This window comes from Xenopus tropicalis, chromosome 9, assembly GCF_000004195.4.
Source record: "Xenopus tropicalis strain Nigerian chromosome 9, UCB_Xtro_10.0, whole genome shotgun sequence".
Taxonomy (NCBI): Eukaryota; Metazoa; Chordata; class Amphibia; order Anura; family Pipidae; genus Xenopus; species Xenopus tropicalis.
The window spans coordinates 53,244,752-53,270,704 of NC_030685.2; the positions used below are offsets into that span (position 1 = coordinate 53,244,752).

The 25,953-nt window shown below is 38.6% G+C and overlaps 1 protein-coding gene across 4 annotated transcripts in view; it reads left to right on the forward strand.

Annotated features, from left to right (window-relative positions):
* satb2 (SATB homeobox 2) overlaps positions 1-25,953 on the forward strand; it is a 111,881-nt gene that overhangs the window by 67,626 nt on the left and 18,302 nt on the right. For all 4 annotated transcript variants that reach the window (XM_031893396.1, XM_031893397.1, XM_031893395.1 and 1 more), the window contains 2 exons: positions 2,111-2,275; positions 16,878-17,075. In XM_031893396.1, coding sequence (XP_031749256.1) covers positions 2,111-2,275; positions 16,878-17,075 — 363 coding nt within the window. The remainder of the gene's footprint in view (positions 1-2,110; positions 2,276-16,877; positions 17,076-25,953) is intronic.

Here is a 25,953-nt window from a genome sequence, read left to right on the forward strand (position 1 = left end):
TTTACTGTCCTAGTTGGGCAAATGCTAAAGGTTAATGACTCTACATGCAGTGAAATGATTAATAAAAAATTGTATCCTGGGCATAACAACTGCCAGTTGCATTTCAAACATCTGTGTACTAAAGTCAGAACTCTAAATCTACTAAGGCTCTACACCTCTGAACCTTGAGTTTATATAGCCTCTAACAGGACTACATATTTTCAATAGTACAATTATTAACAACTACAGAAACAATGGTAACCACCCCTATACAATAAACATAAATAGAGAGACTAAATAAAAGAACCCCTGGATAGTCATGGGGGAGTCCTCTGATATCAAGATTTGTAGTAATGTGTATGGACAGATTGGACTGCCTGCTTTTTAAATGCCATCACCTAATATCCCTGTAATTCCTTTTTACACCAAGTATTTCCTTGTCAGTTCTTTGTATTAAGCGGCAGATCATTTTGTACTGCTCATATTTTTTTTCCATTGCCCTTCATTTGTCAGCTGTTGAGAAAAATCATTGAATTAAACTATTACGGCAGAATACAGAAAATAACAATAACAGTTTAAGAAAATTAAAGGCGCAAATCAGAGGCAACCTGGGGCCTTGGATGCGAAATGAATTTCTCTTTTCATTTCTGCTGATTTCCTAGGTGAAATTGGGTGTCCGACTGGTTAGCATAATGAGGATAATCATAGCCAGAGCTATGTGCTCAGATGACATACATATATGTTTAATAAAGAATGAGAGGGACATGAGGGAGTGCCTTAAATTGAGTAGTAATTTATTATTTAGAGATCTGTACCCATTTTCTCATTTTTTCTGGGAGAATTGCTTGCTGCACTAAGGCCTTTATCCAGCAATAGGAATGAAAAAGTAGCTGGAAATGTTATATATACTTTCATTGTGTACCTGGAGGTTAACACACTGTCTCCGGGATTATCTGAGAACCCAGTCAAGATGGGATTTTTTAAGTGGCAGAAATATTTTTCTCCTATAGAACCTTCTCTAGGAGGGATTAAGAACAAAGAGGAGCATGAGAAAAAATTAGTTCAGTCCAGTATCTTAAGGGACCAGATGTTTGCTATATCTGGTCATACTATACTAGATAAATAACATCTATTAGGTCCAGTCTGGGATTCAAAATATGCCCTGGCATTTCAAGTGTGCATAGGTCCCAATAGCCTCCCACCAACCCAATAAATGGAGATCTAATATATGTATATATATATATATATATGAAATGCATAAGAATGGCACTTCAAAAATTGCTTTCTAAAAGGATATGGCATATAAGGGTCTTTCTACCTCTGCATTCTGTTTGATATGGTTTTCTCTGTGTGGCATCTTTTTCTTAATCTTTCTGATGCAAGCCTATAATTTCTGCTATTCCTTTTTCAAACAACTTTTGGAGTTCTAGCACACACATATTTTATGTCTGCTGCATTGCATGTATGTTTAAATGAACAGTTGCCACAGGTGACATGCTTGCTATGGTTGCTGTGCAATCAGTTTTGGCGCCAGGAATTTGTGGGGGTTTAAATTCTGCCACACTACTGTGGATCTGGTTGCACTGTTTGACTCCTGACGAGGGTCTCTGTGGAGGACAGAAACGTTGAGCAAAATAAACCTTTTAAAGATCGATTCAGCAAAGCCTGTGAGTGCCGTTCTTCTGCATTTTTTATGTTGTTTCTCAGCTCAGGCACCTATGGTGCACCTTAGGTCTCTCACTCTCTTTTTTTCTTTATATATATATATATATATATATATATATATATATATATATATATATATATATATATATATATATATATATATATATAAGTTTCATGTTTTTTAGTACAAATATATGTGTTACTTGTCACTTCCCTACATCCTTACTGTAAGTGCTATGTTTTGTTAGTTGCAGCTCTGCCCATAACCAGAGAAGAATTGCTCTCCCAGCCTTTCCATATTCTTCAGTGGCCGTTATTCCCAGTCACAATTAACCTGATTACAGCTATGGACAGGAAATGTCCCACTGTAGCTAATTCTCTTTGGCAGTGACCGATCTAAATCCTGTGACAATTTCTGCACAGATGGTTCATGCAAATTATTTACTGCCATTCTTCTCTCCTCCAGATGAAAACCTCCAGCACTCCGACATCAGACATTCAAGTGAAAGTAGAAGGAGAAGGCTCCAATGTTAACATCACAGCTGTTGTTTATGATGAGATTCAGCAGGAGATGAAACGGGCTAAGGTGTCCCAAGCTCTCTTTGCCAAAGTAGCTGCAAATAAAAGTCAGGTGAGTTTGATTGTAGGGCATGATATCTTTATGGAAATACATCTGGATCCTATCAAAAGCCATCCAGATGTGGAACTCCTAGAATTCCTTCAGCAACCACTGGTAGGGCCAGCTTGCACCATGTAAAGGAGAATTCAAGTAAAAAGCACTGTAGCTGCCAATTTGTTAGACACCCCCTAGTAGCTCTATTTCCTAACCTGCTACTTGGCCTGACACTCTCTTTCTTTAAAAACGCAATGATCTGGGGTACTTTCTACAGAGTGTGCAGCTGCATCTTCTTAGCTGTTCCCAGGCATCCCCTCTTGTGCAGGGGCATGGGAAATACAGAACATCTTTGGCCGTTCCTGTACTTTGCATCTGCCAAGCTTCACTCGGGGTATGGGATGCCAAGGAACTGGCAAACAGGAAGATGTTGGCTGCGCAGTTTGCTAAAAGTACCTCCATAAAATGGGAGCAAATGCTGGCATAGGGTAGAAATCTAGCTTGGCACAACCTAGTGAGTTTTACTTTCATTCTCCTATGAAACATTTAGTGCCACCACCACAGAACTTACAGCATAGGCATAAAAATACCATAATTCCTGGTCTCCCTATCTTATGTGCCACACTACTTTTACTGACATGACGCAGTGTGGCAAGATCAAAGAGACCTGCAACAGAAAGGCTTAATATATGCAACCATGCAATGTTCGGAAAAGTACCAAAATGCACTTCAAAGCTTGTTGAAACATACCAAAAGATGTGCCTCAGGTCTGTCCTAACTGCATCTAATGGAAACTGCGCACAACTGTGCAGTATGTTTAAGACTAAATGTAAAAAAAACATGTTTCTGTAAAAGAAACTGTTTCTATTAAAAAAGGATTAGTTCAGCAGATACAGAATTTGATTTGCACACACAAGATTGGACTTCTAATAAAAGTTTCTGCAAAAAGACCATTGTAGTATCACTTCACACAGTCAGTCTAATCAGGCCAGATAACAGACTGGGCTGGTTAGAAGCTGCTTCATCATAGCACTTGTCCCGTTTACTATTATTGATACAATCCTATATAGCATATGCGATAGTTTCAGGTTAAATGGCTTATGTTTTCCATGTCCCTCCTTTTGAGTTATAGATCCTTTACAAGAAGCTTTAGGGCCATGACAAACGGGGAGATTACTTGCCGTGTGACAAATCTCCCTTGTCGCGGGCGACTAATCTCCTGAAATGCCATCCCACCGGTTAGAATGTAAATCGCCGGTGGGATGGCATACGCTGTGCCGAAATCACTGAAGTTTCCTCTCAAGGCAACTTTGGCAATTTTTGGCAAATCACTGCTCCGCGTATGCCATCCCACCGCCAAATTACATTCTAGCCTGTGGGATAGATTTGTCGTGTGGCCTATTAAGGAAACTTTCACAGACACTTGTAGCAGCTACTTATCATCCCAATAATTGTTGTACTGTGCAAATGGTTGTTTGGTCGACCAGGTTAGAAAATTCTGGTCAAATAACGATAAAATCTCTGCATTTATTGTATATCTGACGATATTCTTGGGAGACCTACAATGCATTTCCCGGAAGTCACTTTTGTGTGATTTGTGTCTGCCAACTATTTCATGTTCAGAACATCCTCTGTTGAACGTTCGTTAGAAGAAGACTTAAATCTGAACATGTATGGCCACCCTAACTGCCCAGAACAGCTAAACAGTGATGTTCTCCATTCTCACATGGCTGTGTAATAGTTCTGCTACTTAAATAAACAGATAAGAGTTTCATATGTCTGAAGGTAACCGGAAAGTATGTTTATTTCTTTAAAAACATAAAGAGAGTTTCTCTTTATGGCATTTGCTTCCACTTCACTTGGCGTGTGTCAGTGATGCAACTTGTTGGAATTATTGGCAGGTCCAGGCTGCTGGTAATTCCAGAGTTGACTTGGCTCAGGGCGTGCACTTGCATGAGAGAGGGCTGAAGAGGCTTATTGGCATGTTAGACCCAAGTACTTTGTAAATAGATTCAGTGAATGCTTACTTTTTGCTTAGCTATTTTTACCTTTGTAAATGAGCCTTTAAGCCACACTAAGGCTGTAGCAGTAGGGAATGTAACAGTATATAACACATAAAGGTTTATGTGCATATTAATTAACAGAAAATTCCATCACTTTATCCAAAACGTTTTGTTGGAGTTATACATCAGTTTAAATAAAACGTCCACATCCCCTTTTGTTTTATACAGACTCCACCCCCTCCCCCCCACCCCCAATTTAGTTCTTCTGAAATAGGGCTACGCTCTGTATGCAGTTATTAAAGTATTAGTTCAAGGATAGGTAGCCTCTGGTGTTGTAGCTGTCGCAGCTAGCAGGAGGATCTTGGGATTTGTAGTTTCATCGGAGTGCTGAAGCTTACCTCTCTGTGCAAAATTTTGACTTAAGAACAGAACATTTCATGTTCCAGCTGATGTTAATAGAATTCAGAGGATTTGCTACCCATGAGAACTATGCAGTCTGAGCACATGGTGATGAGAAACTTACACCTGATTGGTCATGGAATATGCCACCATAAATAATACATGCGCCTGTTTTGAATTTTCACAGATAGCCCCATGCCTGTCTAATAAGGAAACTTTCACAGACACTTGAGCAAAAAAACTCCTAACATCCCATTAGGGAGATATAAGTCATGCAGACGTTTCATGGGTTTTGCAGTTAATGACCAGCATTTTTGGGTGAGGTTACCATTATTGTGTGAGTTTAATAAGAGAAAATAAAGCTCACTTAAAGGAATCTTCTAAATAAGGTATTGAACACACGGATGCTGTTTATGGGGCTTAAGATGAATTATGTTGGAGGTATCTGAGCCAAGTGGTTTGATAATGAGAGCCAGACAACAAAGATACATTTATAAAGCTAGCCAAGCCTGAGACTTGCTCAGTGCTTTGGAGGCTCTTTTTGCATTAACAAAGTTTTTTTTATTTTCAGAAATATCTTTTATACGCAGTTCTTCTATTTCATTCAGCCTATGCACAGCACCGAACTGAACAGGCATTAGCTGAAACATAATGCTGAGCTACAGATTAGAGTTTAGTATTGGTTTGTGTATATATATTTATTTATAATAAAAAAAATATATATTATTATTAACTTATTGTATAACAAATATATATACACAAACCAGTACTAAACTGTAGATCTACATTATGTTTCTCGTAACGCCTGTACAGTTTGGTGCTATGCATATGCTGATTGGAATAGAAGAACTGTGTATAAAAGATATTTCTAAAAAATAAAAAAAAACAAATTAAAACTTTGTTACAAAAAGAGCCCCCAATGCAAATCTAATTCCATCTGGACTGACTGGATATATATTGAGTGAGTCCAGATGGAATTAGATGGAAGATGGTTTTTTAGCTTGAATATCTTGAAAAACAAACTGGCATTGTCCCTAAATCTCACATAACTGGATCCTGCCTTGTGTGGTGGAAAGAATTTGTGACTAGTGATGAGCAAAATGTTTTGGTGCAAATGGATTTGCTGCAAATTTCTGCATTTTGCTATTGCCGGATTTTTTCAAAAAATGGGTGCAAAAATTTGCTGCGGGAAAATACGGAGCATGACAAAATATTGTTGTACATCAAAAAAATTTCAGCACACTTTAAACAAATACCACACACAACCAATTTTTTTTGACACACATCATTTTCAGTGTTTCATGAATTTTTTCAAAGATTCTCAAATATTTCCCGAAGCAAAACGAGACAGATTCACTCATCACTATTTGTGATATTAAAGTTTCATCTTAATGTCCTATGACTCCTACAGGAAAATAATGTATTATATATATATATATATATATGTTTGCTGCAGTGTTTGATCCCCTTGTCTGTACTATTAATCTATTTGACTAAACAAGTAGTACTATATAAAAAGATTCATATATCCAAAATGACTAAAACCACTGAAAGCATTGAACATGGATGCAAATGACATCATAGGTACACCAATGCCATTCTGGGCAAGTCCACTGTGACATTTATTAGTACAGGTATGGGATCCCATATCCGGAAACCCATCCCAATCCAGAAAATTCTGAATTACGGAAAGGCCATGTCCCATAGACTCCATTATAAGCAAATAATTCTAATTTTTAAAAATGATTTCCTTTTTCTCTGTAATAATAAAACTGTACCTTGTACTTGATCCTAACTAAGATATAATTAATCGTTATTGGAGGTAAAACAAGCCTATTGGGTTTATTCAATATTTAAATGATTTTTAGCAGACTTAAGTTTGTAGATCCAAATTACGGAAAGATCCCTTATCCGGAAAACCCCAGGTCCCGAGCATTCTGGATAACAGGTCCCATACCTGTAATTCTACTTGTTTGCAACTGCTGAAAAGTTTTCCTTATGTATATTTGTAAGGTCAGAGTTTCGTGTGGCCTGTTCTAAAGGCCTGTTATAGCCAATAGTGAATCAGAAACCCACTATTATTGTTTAGATTTGTGTCTTGGCTGCTACAAGCCACATATAAGATGATATAAGCCCTCTATGGAATACTGCAGAAACAAGAGCATGAACCCCATTGTGTTTTCATTGTTAATGACATAGTTTTGCTAATCCTGACATGTTTGTACTCTGGTCTTGCTGCTACATTACACTAATCACTAATAGGGTTCAGTGTATTGATAAGGAGACCTCATACACAGCCCCCTTTAGTCTTCTACCTTGCCATGAAATGCATTGTAGCAAAAACCACCAGGCACCTACTTAAACTGCTAAATGAATCTGCTTAGAAATCCTCCTATATAACACATGGCGGAATATAATGAGGGCTGGAACTGTTAAATGGCCAAAGCTGCTAAATGCATAATGCTACTTGGCAAAACTACTGTGCATTTAACGGTTTTCCACGCTGTAATAAATGACATATGTGGAAAACGTGCAGTAAATGTGAAAAACGGCACAATTGGTTTTGCAAACGTGCCCTTTTTTCCCCTCTCTGTTCCCCCTCATGTGAATATCAAAGTTGTGCAGAATGTAATGGACGTTTTTATGGGCCGCCTTAGCAAGAGGTGTGGGTCACAGACTTGGCATAAAAGTATCTGCCACAGACCAACAACAGCTTCCTTTAACTCCATGTTAAGTACCAGAACCAGCTCCCAGGGAAAGTTTCGACCCACAAAAATCCTTTCATATGGTTGTGCCCTTGCTTTCTGACATATAAGCCCTCTCTGATGATTTTACACTAGCCACAGTCAGTTTCCTGAAACAAACATGGGTTTCCCAGGCAAACTACTCATTTGAAACACACACAGACACATATATTGTTGCAGCATGAAAATTAAATCTCACATGGGTCCAGACTGAAATGCTGTTGTGTCAAAAAGCAATGTTATGCATACTCAACTCATGTTGACTCAATAACTACTGAATTTCTGTAGTAGCAGAGGGACAGTTATGGGTTAATTCTGAATAGCCTGTGTAAAGGTTACTGTTTCAGATACAGCATACACAAGCCATTATTTTGTATCTGTTTGGAATTCTTTTTAAAAACAACACTCGCGTGCCAGGTAAATGAGTGCATTTTTGCTTGATGTACTATCACATGTCAATTGTTGCATTGCTTGCTAGTCAAATGCATTTTACAAATGTGGAGGTAGCATTACACAGCAGCCGGTGCTTGCCCAACTGTCTTCTGTAGGGGTGCCTGGGGTCTGGATCAGTGACAGGGGGCTTAGCCTGAAGACTTATTAGGGTAACATACATACTGTGTTTACTCTCCTACATACACCTTAAAGGACAAGTCAACCCAGAATATAATTTTTTTGCCTAATAATAGAAAACTGAATTCTAAGCAACTTTGCAATATACATTCATCAGGGCTGGAACTAGGGGAAGGCAGTAGAGGCAACTGCCTAGGGTGCAATGATTGGGGGGCGCCAGGAAGGAGCCTCTCCTGCCTACCTCTAGCTCCTTTGTCATTGCCCCCTCCACTTGTCATTACATGGGATAACAGCCAGGAGTTTAGCAAATGCTGCTTTCAATAGCAATTACATTTACACATAACTTTTAAAGCACTGAATTTTTTAGTAAATTCAGAATGGAAAGTTACTTAGAAATATGTTTTCTTTTGTTAGGACAAAACTTATTTTTGGGGTTGACATGTCCTTTAAACCTAACCTGAAGGTCAGTTAGGGTGAGCATGAAAATTTACTGTCCAGTGGACAAATGATACACATGTTTTTTCTGATATCTATAACCCTGTTATGAGCTTGGGTCCCTGAACAAATTGGACCTACAGCAGGGGCTTAAATTTAAAAAGTTCAGCAACCACTGAACTACTTTGAAACTGCTTGGTGTTCAATTCTTTTTTAACATGTAATGACTTTTTGTGTACTTTGGCCACTAGATTGAAGAAATCCCTTGAACTTGAAGCTGCACATCAGCTTTTGCCAACTGGTTGCATCAAAGATTTGTGCCTGTGGATGCAGCCCTGTATATTGTATGATATGTTGCAGCTCAGAGAATAAATGTGTACGTAGTATAAATATTAACTTGCTTTGTTCCTCAAACCAAGGGTTTTACTTGTCGAGGAATAGATGCAGAGGACATGAAATGTCCATGCACTTAATTTCCACACACACACACATACACATATATTGCAGTCATTTTTTTTGTATGCATGTGATATTCATGGCATTCCGACAACACTTCAGAAACAGTGCCATTCTGCTCCTATTCATTGCCTGCTGGGTCTAGTGAAGCTACAATTAACAGGCCAAATGAACATGAACTTCTTTTTTTCCCCGTACATCTAGGCTACTTTACTTTTTTTTGTGTTCCATGGGAAATAGCTGTGTGAGAGTTGTTAGTCTATTGGAAGCCAAAGTACTTAGAACACCCAATTGGACAGGTACAAATTGATGAGAGTTTGGGAAGGTCTAAAAGAAAACTTATTTTTGACCTTTACTTTAAAGGATCCTGAATACATGTTTTTTTCTCTTGCAAAATTAGACAAACATTCAACAGTGATAGACCTTTCTCAAGGTGAGACATACCAAAGTGTCAAGTTGAAACACAGCTCATATTTTATGCCACAGAGGCAAAGTAAATATGTTTAACTTGACATATTTCACGTTCCTCTCTCTCTTATCTTGCTGTCACTTGCTAGTCTCCTTTTTAAGATCACACCAAGCAGATTTATGAGTTTCTGCATAGCTCTCAACCTACTAATTCTTTTAAGAGCTGAAGACTTCTGATATTTAAGAGGGTGAAACTAATGAAATCTATGAGGGTTGCTGATGTGTAACATCTGGGCATGGTGAGTCTTTTATGAAGGTAACTAGATCTAATCGTGCTCCCTCCACCCACTAACTCCATGGCAAAATGCAATGAGATGTTAACCCCAATAACAATAAATGGGGGGTCATTTACAACAACTTATACCAACACTGCATAGCAACACATTTATGGTCTCCATAAATGCAATGTCAGGTTTTCAGGTGAAGGAGGGCAGTATGATAGATTTTCAATGGCATTTTTGATAGATGTTCAATGGCTCCCTGGACTGCCATGTTTTAGATGATACAAACTTTGCTTGTACATTTGTTGGTGCAGTGGACCTTGTGTCTCCGCTACTTTTAGGGATAGTTATCACCCTGACAGTCCACAATAGCACAGGTGTTTGTTTTGTACTGCTATGTACTCCCTGTAACTGCAGGAATGTGCTCTGTGTAGAACTACTGAGGTCTGCAGAAGGACTGAGCTCAAACTAAGCATCAGCAGTGGAATCTTTAAATCAGTTTTAATAGCATAAATGGCTCTGCAAAAACATATTCACTTTATTAAATTAAAACAGCCAATTAAAGGGAACAGTGTAGTTATATATCTGTATACTATTTATATAGTACAGTGTATATGTGTATATATATATTACCTAAACATCCCCATTTACCATTTATCTACTCTATCTCTTTTCATGAATCTCTTTGCCTGTCCATATGGCAGATCTATCACCCACCCAATTACTGTGCAAATTATTGCTAATATTAGCTCATGAAAATGTTTCTGCTCTGCAGGTTGGTTATTATTTATAAAAATTGCACAAGCAGCTGATACATGCATAAGCTAATTATTTTGGCAGCTGGGTACCCTTGGAGCAATATGGCTGAAGCTGGGATTCGTTCAGGACCTGCTGTGGTTAATGTATGGTGGCAGGAGGTGTGTGTGTGGAATGGTCGGCTAAGTGCTTATTCTTATCAGGGGGGTCAAGATGGCAGACCCCTACTGTGCAAAACACCGTTGATTTACCTGATATTACCATGTAGGCATAGTCTTGCACAGCTGTGTGGGAAATACAGAGACTTGTATTTTCTGATAAGCAGATATCCTGTGCATATAGTCATTAACCAATTGTCTGCTAGAGAGGTGAGTAAAATATATCCACAATGACAAGTAGGCTTAAAAAAAACCCCCATAAAAAACACAACTTGTGATTTTAACAAAACACTCTTACACCCCTCTTTTGTCAGTGTTGGTCACTTAAGTAATTTAAATTCATACACAAACATATCACTTTTAGGGCCTCGGAACTGGGGACCTGAACATCACATTGCACTGGGTTTGGGTTTGTCTTTTATCTGAAATAATGTTTTTTTTTATATTTGCTGTCTGTATTCCCATTGCCTGTACATTCAGTTAGCAGCATGCAGCAGTATCTCCAGGTAGCCAGCAGTACAACAGGTTGTTTGTAGGCTGACCAATCTGCTGCCATTTAAATGTGTGACTTATGTGTCTTGGGACCCTTGAAATACTCTTAGCAGAATTAGTCGCACAGTGAACATATTTACACTGCTCTGTTTATAGTTATAAAGATGGAAAAATATTTACTAAGCTGAATTTGCAAATTGTGAATTTATGTTTGCAAAGAGAAAATCGATTATGTAAACCAAGTATCCCCAACCTTTCTACCTGTGAGCCACATTCAAATGTAAAAACAGTTGGGGAGCAACACAAGCATGAATACTTACCTGGGGGTACCAAATAAAGGCGGTATTTGGTTATTTGGTATCCCGATAGTACCCTTTGTGGACTGGCTACAGGAGACTTTCTTTGACATTACACCTGTTTTTTATGCAACCATAACTTTCCTCCAAGCCAGAAATTCAAAAATAAGCACTTGCTTTGAGGCCACTGGGAGCAACATCCAAGGGGTTGGTGAGCAACATGTTATTCCCTAGCCACTGGTTAGGGACCACTGATGCAAACTCTTATTTACTGCAGAGACTTATTTGAACTCCATGTGACAACTGCATTCCTCCTTATCTTCAAATTAAAATTATAATTATGTCCATTAGGCATATCTATTTTGATCAAAGTGGTTTACTTAAAGGAGACATATTGGATAAATGGAAAAAACCCAAATTTTGTAGGCCATTATGAATAATATACAGTGCTGGTTTCACTTTGGGCTAAACATTAATCCTCTCTGTAACAATGGCCCCTTTATTGGAGCTCCCTATAGATCCTATCAGTTCTCTGTCCCTGTTTCTAATGAAGGGTGGGAGTGTCCCAACGGTCCCTGCCAGAAGCACAGCAGGAGGGGGAGAGCCAATCACAGCCTTGTACTCACACAAGCAAAGACAGGATTCAGTTCCCTATCAGGTCAGCCAGCTGGTCCCCTGCACATCCAGAGAATTCAGCCAGCAGGAAGTAGAACAGATGGGAGGGACTAGTGGGGTTTTGGTGGAATGTCTCAATAAATCAGTCCAAAACACAACTTTTTTAAGCACAATCCTATGTTTAGAGAAGTATAATTCTCTGGTACATTCTTAATTTTTATATCTCCTTTAAAGCAGATGTTTGCTGCCTTCTGTATAAACTTGCTAATACATGTTCATAAAATATGATTTGTGATTTATCAGATGGTAACATTGAATATCACTTGATCAAATAAATTGCACGTGATATCGGTCAAAGTATTTATCTAATTTATCTAATGTACTGCCTGTGCTGTTTCTAATAGGTTGGATTCCTGCCAAGGCAGTGCAAGGAGTTTGTATGTTCTCCCTATGCTTCTGCGGGTTTCCTCCAGGAACTCTGGTTTCCTCCCACACTTTAAAAAACATACAGACAGATTCAAAGTCTAATGATAAAATTGACCATAGTGTATGTGAATGTGATATATAGAAAAAGAAACATAAAGTAAAGCTGTAACACAATAATTACCTCCATAACGCGCAATGTGAGATTTTCACTTTAAAGTTCTGGAATAGCTACTTCATAGTTCAGCCTTTATGTCTGAAATTTTTTGTACTTGACACTCAGTTGAGTCTCTATTAAGTATTAATAGTATATTAATAGTACATTATTAATAGTATAAAGGCAAGATATTGTACTACATAAAGACTATGCCTATTAGTATTGTACAGTACTGTCCAACTGTATCAATATAGTAGTCCACATTTTTAATTAAAGTTAATTACGTAGCAATTGTGGTAAATGATAATTTACCACAATTGTTACGTAATTAACTTTAATTATATACATATTGTGATTGGTCAACCTTTTTGTAATTTGATTGGCTAGTTTTGCTTTAAATAATATGCGTTCGTAGATTGTTATTCAGCCTATGACTAAGTACCCACCTAGGTAAGAAACGCATAAGGCTTTATAGAATTATGTGTAAGTTTGAATAAACTATACTGATTTTACTTTAACTTGTTGAGCTACCAAGAACGCTTTGTTTATCCGGAGTGCCCCCCTGTTTTTCTAACATCTGTACAGACAATATTACTATGTCTGGGCTAATATTCATTGCAGCTGTTTGACAGAAAACTAGGAAGCATTTTCCATTTCAAAACTATGTGTATTCATTTGTTTTATGACTTGACATATTAAACTAACAAAATAATATTAGAATGATGTACTTATCAAGCAGTCTTTACAAAGGATGGGAATACAAATGGTCTAGGCAGTATTACAAAAGCAACATGGGCTGCAAAAGTGTGATCCTTAATGTGGTCATACATGGGGCAATAAAAGCTGCTAGTTCGGTCCTTCCAGACTGTGTCAGCAGTGTATGGTGCCCTCCAACAGGCCTGTCTAACCAATATCTGCCAACAATGGTACAGATATTGATTGGGTGGCTTTAAAATTCCATAGGGGCAAGGTGCACATTGGTTTGTGAATGCGGTCTTCACCCCGATGGCATGTTGTTGTGATTCAATCATTTGCCCCTTCAGGTGGACATATCGGAAAAGATCTGCTTGTTTGGCAAAGAGTCTTAGGTCATCTGGTCCTGCATCTACACTCTTTGGTGTGTGCCAGTTTTTCAATCCAGCACAGACAGCAGAGCACAATGCTATTAGGTGCAAGGGAGTCCTTTACTATCAGATACATATTCTGGGAGTTGGGCCTCAGGGTTCTAAGAGCAAATTTTTATTGAAGACCTGTACTTAATGCCTTGTTGTAAGTAGGACCGAGCACCCTAGCACTTTGGCACTACTGGCTTCCATGTTCTGAATCACACAAGCTAGGGGTGTGACAGGAGAATTACATGTGCCACATGTTGCTCTGTCTTAAGGGGAGGCAGTACCACATACAGAGACAGGAGCAACACTTGCACTGTACAATATTCTGGAAGTGCAGAGAATTGCCTGTAGGTGCTAGATGCAAATTCCATGGGGACAAATTGCAAAATGCACTCTCCCCCTTTTTTTGAACCCTAAAGAGTGATCACATTCTGTATAAGTACAGATGTCTGTGTATTCTATTAAAGCAATGTCCTCAGTTTATATTCAGCCCTGCAGTACCTAATTAAGCAAAGGAGACACAGGTACCTTACTTCTCTCCATAAAAGTCCATATAGGGCTTGTTTTAGTGTAGGGCAGAGAGGACACTAGAGTGTATAATTGTTATTCTTTTTAGGTGGCTACTACAACTTAGAGTCCTAAAAAGTCTCGTGCAGAAACATCAACCTGAGAATATTTTTTACGGTCTGATCCACCTCACAATACCCCTATTCTACCTGGGAAACTCCAGAAAATACAGGAAAGTTGACATGTCTACTAGTGCTGTGCTTGGTTGGACTGTAATGCACTTAGGGTGTGTTTTAATTGCTGCTGCTCCAGGCTAAGTGTGACAAAATGCTTGAGAACTGGTGCCGGTGGCCCTTGCTATGCAATTGTTACAATTAAAATGTATCAATTTTGACCAGCATTTGTTGGATAAGGGCTGCTCATGGACCTTCCCTTTGCCAATATTAATAATGACCCGCATCTATAATAAGTATAAGTAGTGGTTATAACCATACCATATGCAGAAAGACATACAGTTTATTTTTGCTTTAAGAAAAGACATAAATAAATATAGTGCAAACAGATATTTCAAACCAAAGTAAAGGTGTTAGATTTAGCAACAAAACCTTACAGTTTTGTTAGTTAATGACTTGCATTCCATTTCCCCAGTATGGAGCCTTTATATTCTACTTATTCTGCATTACAGTTTACGGCTGTGGGTTGGTTACAGTTCAGTGCTTCCTTATTATCTGTGTTTTTTCATGAGACTGGAAGCTGCTATACTGCTTTCCCCACCAGAAGCATCACCAGAGATTAATACTCACTGTTGGTAGTGATGTTTGCTCAATTCTATGAAGAAGGCCTATTCTATAGGCAGGAATATAATAGCTCTCTCTATGTATATATATATATGTACACATGCAGAAAATAATTCATTACTCTTCTCTTTATTTCATACTTAAAATGAAATAAAGAGAAGACACAGACTGCTTATAATGTGGGCCAGCCTCCACCCAAACCATTTTAGTTACTTAACCTATGCATCATGATGTACTTTAGCCTGCCCTTCTGAAGACTCACTAACACTTCTAAAAAAGTCTCCCTTTCGTTCATTCCTTCTTCCACTTTATTGCAAGAATAGAACAGGTCTGTGCAAATGTGGCCTTTCTCTTGTAAAAACAAGGCAGTCTTGTGTTACAGATTACCCGATAAATCCCCAGTGCCTTCACAGTTCAGTGCCTACAGCTGCTACAGATGGGCAGGAGCTCTTTCTCTCTCTGCTCTGTGCTTTGCAGCCGGCAGTTGAAGGAGAAAATGGAATGATCAGGTTATTAACATCGGGGCCATGAGGAAGACGAAGCACAATAAGAACAGCTGGTGTTTCTGCCTTGGCCGATACAGCGAAGATAATCAAATCTTGCATTCCCCCCCCTATTTATTTATGTTTAGGGAGAGACCAGGGGAAAGAGGGGAGGAAGAGAGTAAGTGAGGGCATTAGAGGTTGAAGAGTTAATCGTCTAGTCTACAATACACAGACTTTGATGCACTTGTCCAATTTATTTGCTTAAATTCAGAAACATGAAATGCAAACTTAAGCCAAATAATAAGCCATTCCTATGAGGGGTGTTATGTGCAGTTTACCAATGATCTCTCTGTCTTCCTATCTATCTATCTATCTATCTATCTGAACTGTCATTAATACAAAGGTTCTCACTCAAGGATCCTGGACTGTGCATACTTTCCATTTCCATATTGTACAACACAGCAGTTCTTTTAAAAATCATTCCAAGGAACACAACCAAGGAAAACAGCAAGTCAAAGTTCAGAAAGTAAAACATTCAAATTTTGGGTTAGTGTGGCATTTGACCCATAATACAACTGGCATAGGTCTAAAGATGATCATATTTCATAGATATATATATCAAGATCTACACGTTTAGTGATGTTGTCAAACTAGTACATTTTTTTCCCAAATCTTTTTCCCTGCTTTATTTTTCTCTTTAAACACCAGTGTTCTCCATCACCAACAATTTCTTCATCCAGTGTTCTTCAACCTGCTATATTCCTCAAACTCTGTACATGGGATTGTGTTCTCGCCCCCTCACATTGTAGTCTTATTTTCTGGAGAAACATCACATATTTTGCTCCTAAATGGTCCCTCTGGATCCTAGGGCCTTGTTGGGCGGAGATCCTTTTTAGTCTGCAGGTATCAACAGGTATCCCAGGGATCAACAGACAATGCATCTAGACAATGTAGAAGTATTGGGGGGAGAGGCAGGGAAATGTTCCAAAGGTTTTAGGTAACCCCTTTAGGCAATCAGCCTCTTTGTTAAAAACGTATAAAATTACAATTATAATCATAAAATGTTACAGGGGCACAGGGTAACAAGGCTTATATCGTAAATATCCATGGAATATCTTTATTGTTATTGATCTGCTAGTTATAAGCAAGGCTGTACACAGAACTATTTCAACACAACAAGACCCTGGCATATAAAAATAATAGGCTTTAGGGGTGCACATCTATAACTGCTTTTCCCAGTAAAATGAAATGTACATTGCATCTGCAGTTCCTAAAGTCCAAGGCAATTGAAATCTGGAACTGGAGTTGTCAGGAATCAAACCCAGAACTTCCTGATTCAGAGTTTTGTGTCCTAGTCTTCAAGCTATTTGTTCTACATTGCAGTAGGTGTTCTTATTCTGTTAGGATTGCAGTGCCCTGTCTCTGCTTTACATAGAGATATCAGAAGAAACCAGAAGGTCGCCCTTTCTGCTTTATGGTCTGTTTGTTTCACCAACACATTTAGTAAAATTCATTCTGTTCTGCAGGGATGGCTCTGCGAACTCCTCCGATGGAAGGAAAACCCCAGTCCTGAGAACCGCACTCTTTGGGAGAACTTGTGCACCATCCGACGCTTTCTGGCTCTGCCTCAACATGAACGAGATGCTGTGTATGAAGAGGAGTCACGGCACCATCACAGCGAGCGGCTCCAGCATGTGGTACAGCTTACCCCTGAGCCAGTGCAGGTTAGTACTCCCCTTCCAGCAGGCAAGAACTACTGCAGCAGCAGTAGGGAAATGTACAAACCCAAGATAATGTGATAATGCAAAATACAAATACACACAAATAATTAAGTAGGCGTTGATAAAAGCAAGTAATTCACAAACCATCAAATGAAACCAAGCAGCATATAATCTGGTAGTGCTACTGAAGATCATAGATTGTGATGTAGGACTTACAACAATGCTTATATCCAAGACATCCTCTTGTCTTACCAATCACCTAAAAAAGAAGTAATCTGGTGTTGTATTGGCATTAGTATGGATTAATGCTGGGTTAGTTAATATCTGCCAGTGATACTTGATTTATAGGTATCTGTAACATTTCAGCAATGCTGGGGAAGCCTGTTATGCTAAGCGCTATGTAATAAATGACATGCCTCTCCTACTCTGAAGGGGTAAATGGCCACAGTACAATATAATGCCACTAATCAACTAAAAGCTAATTAGGTTGCCACATTTTTGAAAAAAAAAATACTGGCTTTCTTATATCATATAATCTTTTTTCCGGCACTAAGCTTTGTTTTATTGGCAGGGCCGGTAAAATACTGGCAAGTTGGCAACCCTGCCTGCTGATAGCATGCACAGCACCTCAGAGACTTTCCCTCCAATTGCTTCTGAGGCCTTTTCAGCCTCCTATCTCATATACTTTTCACTTGGGAGCCTTGTTTGGCTTCTTCATAGGCTAAGTACTGCCTCTAGGTTTATATGTAATAAGCCTTATTGCTTGAGTTGATATATCTCTGAAAAGTAGATAAGGCAACACCCATACAACATATCAGCGACAAACTCCTTTCTGTCAAAATGAACTACAAGTTCTACAAGAACTATAGTCACTGCTATAAAAAACACAGCATTTTAAACTTATGAGTAATAATTTTGGCATATTAGCAATAAATGTATGCACAATGTGAAAGAATTGTATAACGTGGAATTTCTTTAAGTCACATTATATGAACTGCAGATTTGCTTGATAAACAAGTTTGTTTGACTAATATTAAATTTAACTGGAAACCTGCATTGTCCTTAGCTGGAGTTGCTTGACAAAGAAAAGAGCCATTTATGTCCATTTTGTAAGAAGGAATTATTTTTATTTATATTTCCCCATAGAACTAGGACATTGTGTGCACAAAACATTACAATTTTTATATGTTGAAATCCAACTGCAAAAAAAACCAGTCTCTTTCTACATCATTTAAAAGGAGGGACTTAAACATTGATGATACAGACAGCATGTATAACCCATGGTCTTTTTCATTCTTGTATACTGAAACTGTAGCACCCCTCCTGGGCATTCCATACTTTTAGGGATAATGGTTTAGGAATTTTCGAGACCTTATTTCATGTAACCATTTTGAGAGAAGAGGATGAAGGTTTTAAAGATCCCAAAGTTGATTATTATCACCCTAATGACATGAGATTAGTTGACATGTTTGTACTTCATCCCTCCTCTTAGCAGATGCTGGTTCTGCTGGTCTTTATTATCACAAGTCTGTCTATGAAGTGTTTTCTCTATTACTTCTGCTGTTGTGCAACATAGGATCACTCACTCATGTATAATTTGAAGAGGAGCAATACCCTTTACAAATGGCCAGGCAATGTCTATTTAAAAGAAAGTACATGAAACTCAAACCCTGCTTAGGGTAATGTTCCACAGGGAGATTAGTCACCTGTGATAAATCTCTGCTACCATGGGCATCTGATCTCACAGAAAAGCCATTTCACTGGCAAAAAAGGGATTCATCAGTGGAAAGGCCTACACTTCGCTTCGGTTTTCCAAAGTCACACACAGTTCCCTGCAGGAGGAAACTGTGTGTGACTTCAGAAAATCAAAGTGATGCCTTACCACTGGCAATTCCCCTTATTGCTGGTGGAAAGGCTCTTTGGGAAAATTAGTCATCTGCAGAAGTAGAGATTTATCTCTGACGACTAATTTCCCCATACAATGATACTTAACCTATGGTTCTCTTTTAATTACACTGGTATTACATATTTTTTACATTTCAGTGCCCACTAACATGAAATCATTTGTGGAGGGGTTTATATAGGATGGGAAATTTCAAACCTCCTGGTCTGATAAGTTAACACTATTCTGTGTTTAAGGCTTATGTCCCATGGGGAGATTAGTTGCCCATGATATATCTTTTCTACCGCAAGCAGCAAATGCCAAAATGCCTTTCCACCTGCAATAAAGTAAACTGCCAGTGGAAAGGCATACGCAGCGTTTAATTTTCCAAAGTTGCCTGCAGAAGGAAACTTTGCATGACTTTGCAACACATTTCAGGGAGATTTGTTGCCCGCGGTTGCAGGGATTTATTATGGACAACTAATCTCCCCACATCCCCTTATCCAGCAAACCCCAGGTCCCAAGCATTTTGGAAATCAGACCCCATACCTGTATTTTTATATATATAACTTTGCTTATGCACACGTTCCTGTATAGCAGAATAGAGAATTGTATATCAATATAATAGTCAATTATACTGCACCACAGTATAATATCTTCTTTGTCTACATTATTGCCATATATGTGTGTTTAGATGTAGCTTTTAGCCAGGATGTATATGGGCCGTGATGTTGCAGGAGGAGGCTGTGTGCAATGACAGGGCCGATGAGACTGATAGCCAAACAGCCAGACAGGTTGTGTATAGATAACATGCCTCTATATGACTGGCATCTCATACATTTTTCTTACATACTGCACTTGTTTTCTGTAGTCAGAGGATTTGGTTCAGGAAATCATGGAAAGTAAAAAAATACATTCTACTGTGAACATTTTTTTTTGCCTAAATGATTCTACAAGTGGTTAAAAAGACCTTGAGTAAGTACTGTCTCTTTATATCACAGCTATCTTTTGCACAGTTGATCAGGTGAGAGTGCACATGTGACAGCTATCGTCAATAAGCTCTGATAAATATGAGATATGTTATCAAGGCCCCAGTACACACCCTCGACCATCTTCTGTGATATGCTGCCAATCTGGGCCTTTAAATAGGATAATGAGTGTGGAATTCACGGAATGTGACAGCACCTGCATGTCCTCTATTGTTTACTTTAACACCCCCTCCTCTATGTATAGCTGCTTCAGGTATCCATCTGCCTTATAACCAGGAAGTCAGTGCACCCTGCAGCACTCCATTGATATACAGTATGGTAAATGCTTGTAGCATACTAAGGGGGGCATTAAATAACGCTCAGTTTTTTTTTCCAATTTGGATTTTTAGTGCTAAAGGTTGCGGGAAAAAAAGTTTCTTTTTACTATGCGACCAAATGACTAAAAATACATATCCAAAAATTTGCCAGCTTAAACTTGCAGAGATCATGTAGAATGTCCCTTTCCCTTGTGAGCACTTTTTCAGTTCGGACTTTTTAGTTTTAGTAAATGAGCCCCTAAGTCATGCCTGTTATTATATTAGTAACAGGTAATATAAGGTTGGCCACTAGTTAAACATTGTGGAAAGACAATAGTAATACCATAAATGAAGTATTAAAGAAAATAATAAAGATTTCACATAGATTGAAACTAGGGGTAGGCAGAAGAGGCACCTGCCTAGGGTGCAACAGTGAGGGGGTGCTAGGCAGGTAACTCTTGCCAACCCCTAGTCCAGGATCTTTTACCCCCACCAATGATTTTCCGACGCTCCCTCCCTGCACGGTGTCTGCGTGCCCCCCTCTACGGCGTCCCCGCGTGTGCGTGCATTTGTACACGTGCGGTGAGGGAAAGAGGGGGAAACGGTGGGGGCGAGGTGGCTGGCTGAGTCGCCTAGGGCGCTCGCCTGACTTGGCCCGCCTCTGATCATTGTCATCTATTTATTTTTTTATTATTATTGCACCAGCAGAGTTTTAAGCTGGCCATAAAAGTGCTGATGTAATCATATGAAACAAATACAATTTTCAGACTGTGTGTGGGCTCTGAATAATTGTCCCAACAATTTTCGTACTATGGTGGTTTAGGTGATTGGACAGGTTAAAAAATTCCTGAGGGATAGCAATAATATGTTTGCATGCATTGCCTGACAATATCCATGAGTGACCTATGACATATAAACATGTACAGGTATAGGACACTTTATCCAGAATGCTCGAGATCAAGGGTATTCCGGATAAGGAGTTTTTCTGTAATTTGGATCTTTATACCTTAAGTCTACAAAAAATTCACATACATTAATTAAACCCAATAGGATTGTTTTGCCCCCAATAAGGATTAATTATATCTTAGTTGGGATCAAATATAAGGTACTGTTTTATTATTACATAAAAAAAGATAACCAATTTTAAAAATCTAAATTATTTGATTAAAATAGAGTCTATGGGAAATGGGCTTTCTGTAATTTGGAACTTTCTGGATAATGGGTTTCCGGATAACGGATCCCATACCTGTATTACACATTTAAGTGCAAATGTCATTCCCAGGATCAAAGTTTCCAAATGTCACAAACATTTCTGGGACAGCGATTTTGTGCGATTGTTGTCTGTTAATTAATGGCCAGAACATCATCTGATTTGTTATTTTTCTGCCTTTAATCCTACAATTTTAGATTGTTCCTTTGAAACGAACTTTTAATATGATGTAGAGAGTGCTATTCTGAGACAATTTGCAATTGGTCTTCATTATTTATTATTTATGGTTTTTTAATTATTTAACTTTTTGTTCAGCAGCTCTCCAGTTTGGAATTTCAGCAGCCATCTGGTTGCTAAGGTTCAATTTATCCTAGCAACCAAACAGTGGCTTGAAAGAAAGACAGAAATATGAGTAGGAGAGGGCCTGAATAAAAAAATAAGTAATAAAAAGTAACAATAACAATAAAACTGTAGCCTCACAGGGCAATAGTTTTTTGGCTGCCGCGGTCTATGACTCCAATTTAAACACAGGTAACAGAAAGGCACATAATTAAAAAACTACAAGGAATACAAAATTAAGACCAATTGAAAACTTGCTAAGAATAGGCCAGTCTATAACATACTAAACCTGAAGGTGAATCTATAAGGGTACAGACAAAGGTCCAATGCATCCATTGAAGTGCTTTGCACTTTCCTTTTGATCAGACACAAGTATTAGTGTCTTTTAAGGACACCAGTGTTTCCTATGCCCTCCATATTGGAACTGTTTCAGACCAATTTATTACAGTTGCCTTCACTAACATAAACCCCAGGTGGATTAAATGCTGAAAAAGCTATGTATCATTATAGGCACATGTTGTATTACCTCACTACCTTTGTCAGCACCTGAGTAAGGTTCAAAAGAAGCAAAACATATAGTGCCAATAAATGTAGCTGTCCTTTTAAATTGTCAGCACCTAATATCCCTGTGGGATAACTCAGTGATATATAGGGTACATTTGTGAATTTTACCAACTGTGTTTTCTTGTATTTAGTATATGATATTTTTTAAAGGGTTCTCAGAGACAGAAACGGCTCTTTTTATTATCATTAATTCTATGCATATTTGACTTTGGTCTCTGCTAGTGGTTTTGGACATGTCATTACTTAATTGCCTCCATATTCTAATGCAACTGCTCACATATCAGTAAAAGGCATTTGCATTAAAACCCAGTTTGCTAACCAGATAGGCCATGCTAATGATTTAAGATTCCTACAGGGCTTGTGGATGTTTTCAGTGAGAGGTTTCCTCAGTGCCCACAATATTTTTAATCACCATTAATCTTTAGTCTTTGAATGCCCTCTGGCTTTTTTAGAGGTTATTTAGACTGTTCTCCAGATCCCCTGTACACTGTGACATGTTACATTGTAACGCAAGGCTGCGTTTGGGGCTGTCAGCAAGTTTTTAAAGTGTGGATTAAATATTTATTGTGGCCATGGTGCTCAGAAATGATGGCTGGAGCTGAAGCCAGCTGGTAAGAGATGCCAGCTTACTCCAGAGAACCACAGTCATGGTGCAGGCAGGAGGAGGAGCACGCTAACAAAATGCAATAAGTTAACCATTTGTAAAGAAAGGACAAGCAGTTTCACTGAATGGGCTGAAGAACAATAATTAAAATTAAGTGGTATTTCTACAATGGCATAGTCATTTACTCAGAGTAGAGGATAGAAAGAGTAGAGAGTGTAAATATGTAAATATGAGTGTAAATAAAGTTGTTAGTCCCAGCACTGATTGGGAGTAATATTTGAAATAATCTGGCCCTGTTTCTGAATCATGTCAGTTTACAGTTCCAGTTGTTGTTGTTTTTCCCTATACAGATACAGCAACTCAACTAAATAAGATAAGGCATCTTTCTGTAATCTGGATCACCATACTTACTAAAAATCATTTAAACTTTAAATAAACCCAATATGATTGTTTGCCACCAGTATGGATTCATGCAGCTTAGCAAGTAAACAATTTTAACGAAATAGTAAGATTGCCTGGCCTATATCTAAATCCCTCAGTTTCCATTACTGATACCTGAGGAGGCTTTAATAGATATAAGCAAAGACTGGTAAAATTAAGTGTAAAGCTAACAATAACAGTGTATCAACATGGAAAGATATTTTAGGAAATATGGTATATACTAAGAAACATTAAGTCTGATTTAAAGTTATACAGAGAAAATTACATTGTATCATTTTTTATTATTAAATAAGGGATGAATGTATCTCCTGACATTGTGTCCTGCAGTGCAGTAGCACTTGGTGGAGAGCGAATGGGAACATCATCTACAATATAGCAGACCCCAGGCAATATTTCTTATGCCTCATAAAGTTTGGTGGTTTTTTTTCTTGAATAAAATGGTGGCCAGGCAATGAACCTTACCTGCTAATTATGTTTTCAGATATTTTAAGTCATCTTGCGTAGACTGATTTCTGGTTCCCTAATGATGTTCCCGTAATTATCAAAGCTGATCGTAACATAGTAACATAGTAAGTTGGGTTGAAAAAAGACATGTCCATCACATTCAACCATAATGCCTATATATAACCTGCCTAACTACTAGTTGATCCAGAGGAAGGCAAAAAACCCCATCTAAAGTCTTTCTAATTTGCCGCAGAGGGGAAAAAATTCCTTCCTGACTCCAAGATGGCAATCGGACCAGTCCCTGGATCAACTGGTACTAAGAGCTATCTCCCATAACCCTGTATTCCCTCACTTGCTAAAAAGCTATCCAACCCCTTCTTAAAGTTATATAATGTATCAGCCAGCACGACTGATTCGGGGAGGGAATTCCACAACTTCAAAGCTCTCACTGTAAAAAATCCTTTCCTAATATTTAAATGGAACCTCCCTTCTTCTAAATGGAGTGGGTGCCCTCGTGTCCGTTGGAAGGACCTACTGGTAAATAAAGCATTAGAGAGGTTATTATATGATCCCCTTATATATTTATACATAGTTATCATGTCACCTCTTAAGCGCCTCTTCTCCAGTGTAAACAGACCCAACTTGGCCAGTCTTTCTTTATAACTGAGACTTTCCATACCCTTAACCAGCTTAATTACCCTTCTCTGGACCCTCTCTAACTCAATCATGTCCCGTTTGAGCACTGGAGACCAGAACTGAACAGCATATTCTAGATGGGGCCTTACCAGCGCTCTGTAAAGGGAAGAATAACCCCCTCCTCCCGTGAATCTATACCCCTTTTAATACAGCTCAAAATCTTGTTTGCCCTTGCAGCTGCTGCCTGGCATTGCTTGCTACAGCCAAGTTTATTATCTACAAGGACTCCAAGGTCCTTCTCCATTATGGATTTGCCTAGTGCAGTCCCATTAAGGGTATTAGTGGCTTGCATATTTTTACATCCCAGGTGCATGACCTTACATTTATCCACATTAAATCTCATCTGCCACTTAGCCGCCCAGATTGCCAGTTGGTCAAGATCCTGCTGCAAGGATGCCACATCCTTGATAGAATTGACTGGTCTGCAGAGTTTTGTGTCATCTGCAAACACTGATACATTGCTTATAATACCCTCCCCTAAGTCATTTATGAACAAGTTAAACAAAAGTGGACCACCCTCTGTACCCGATCCTGTAGCCAGTTTTCTATCCATGTGCAAACGACTTCACTAAGACCAATAGACCTTAGTTTAGAAAGCAGTCGTTTGTGGGGAACGGTATCAAATGCTTTGGCAAAATCCAAATAGATCACATCTACTGCACCCCCACTGTGCAGCTTCCTACTTACCTCATCATAAAAAGCAATTAAATTGGTCTGACATGACCTGTCCTTCATAAAGCCATGCTGATTACTGCTCATAATGCCATTCTCCTGTACATAATTTTGAATGTGATCCCTTAACAAGCCTTGAAATAACTTGCCCACCACGGATGTCAAACTTACAGGCCTATAATTGCCAGGCTGAGATCTTACTCCCTTTTTAAATATAGGAATGACATTCGCCTTCTTCCAATCCCTAGGTACCATACCAGAAAGCGAGTCTGAGAATATCAGAAACAGAGGCCACTGTAAATCTGACCCTAGCTCTCTCAGTACCCGAGGGTGTATTCCATCTGGCCCAGATTTGGCCCAGATCTGGAATTTTCTTTTTCTTGAAAAATGTCACTAAATGTTCGATATGATTAGCATGCCAAGCTATAAATCTTCATTCATTTATGTATATATATATAAAGGTTTATAATTATATGGGTATAATAGGGTACATTCATTATAAGGCTCTGACATCTGGGCATGGCCTCAAAACTTCTACTACTGATGAATTCAGATTCAAAGATATATCTGTGTAGTCAATAGGAACCCTTTAAGTGAATATTTACCCTTTAAGTGAATACCAAGGGATATTGTGAAGTTTCCTGCAGGAGGATGCAATGTCGGACAAAAGTGGGGCGTATGCCTTCCCTCTGGCGATTCACTTTATTGCCGGTGGGAAGGTATTTTGGGGAGATTAGTCACCCA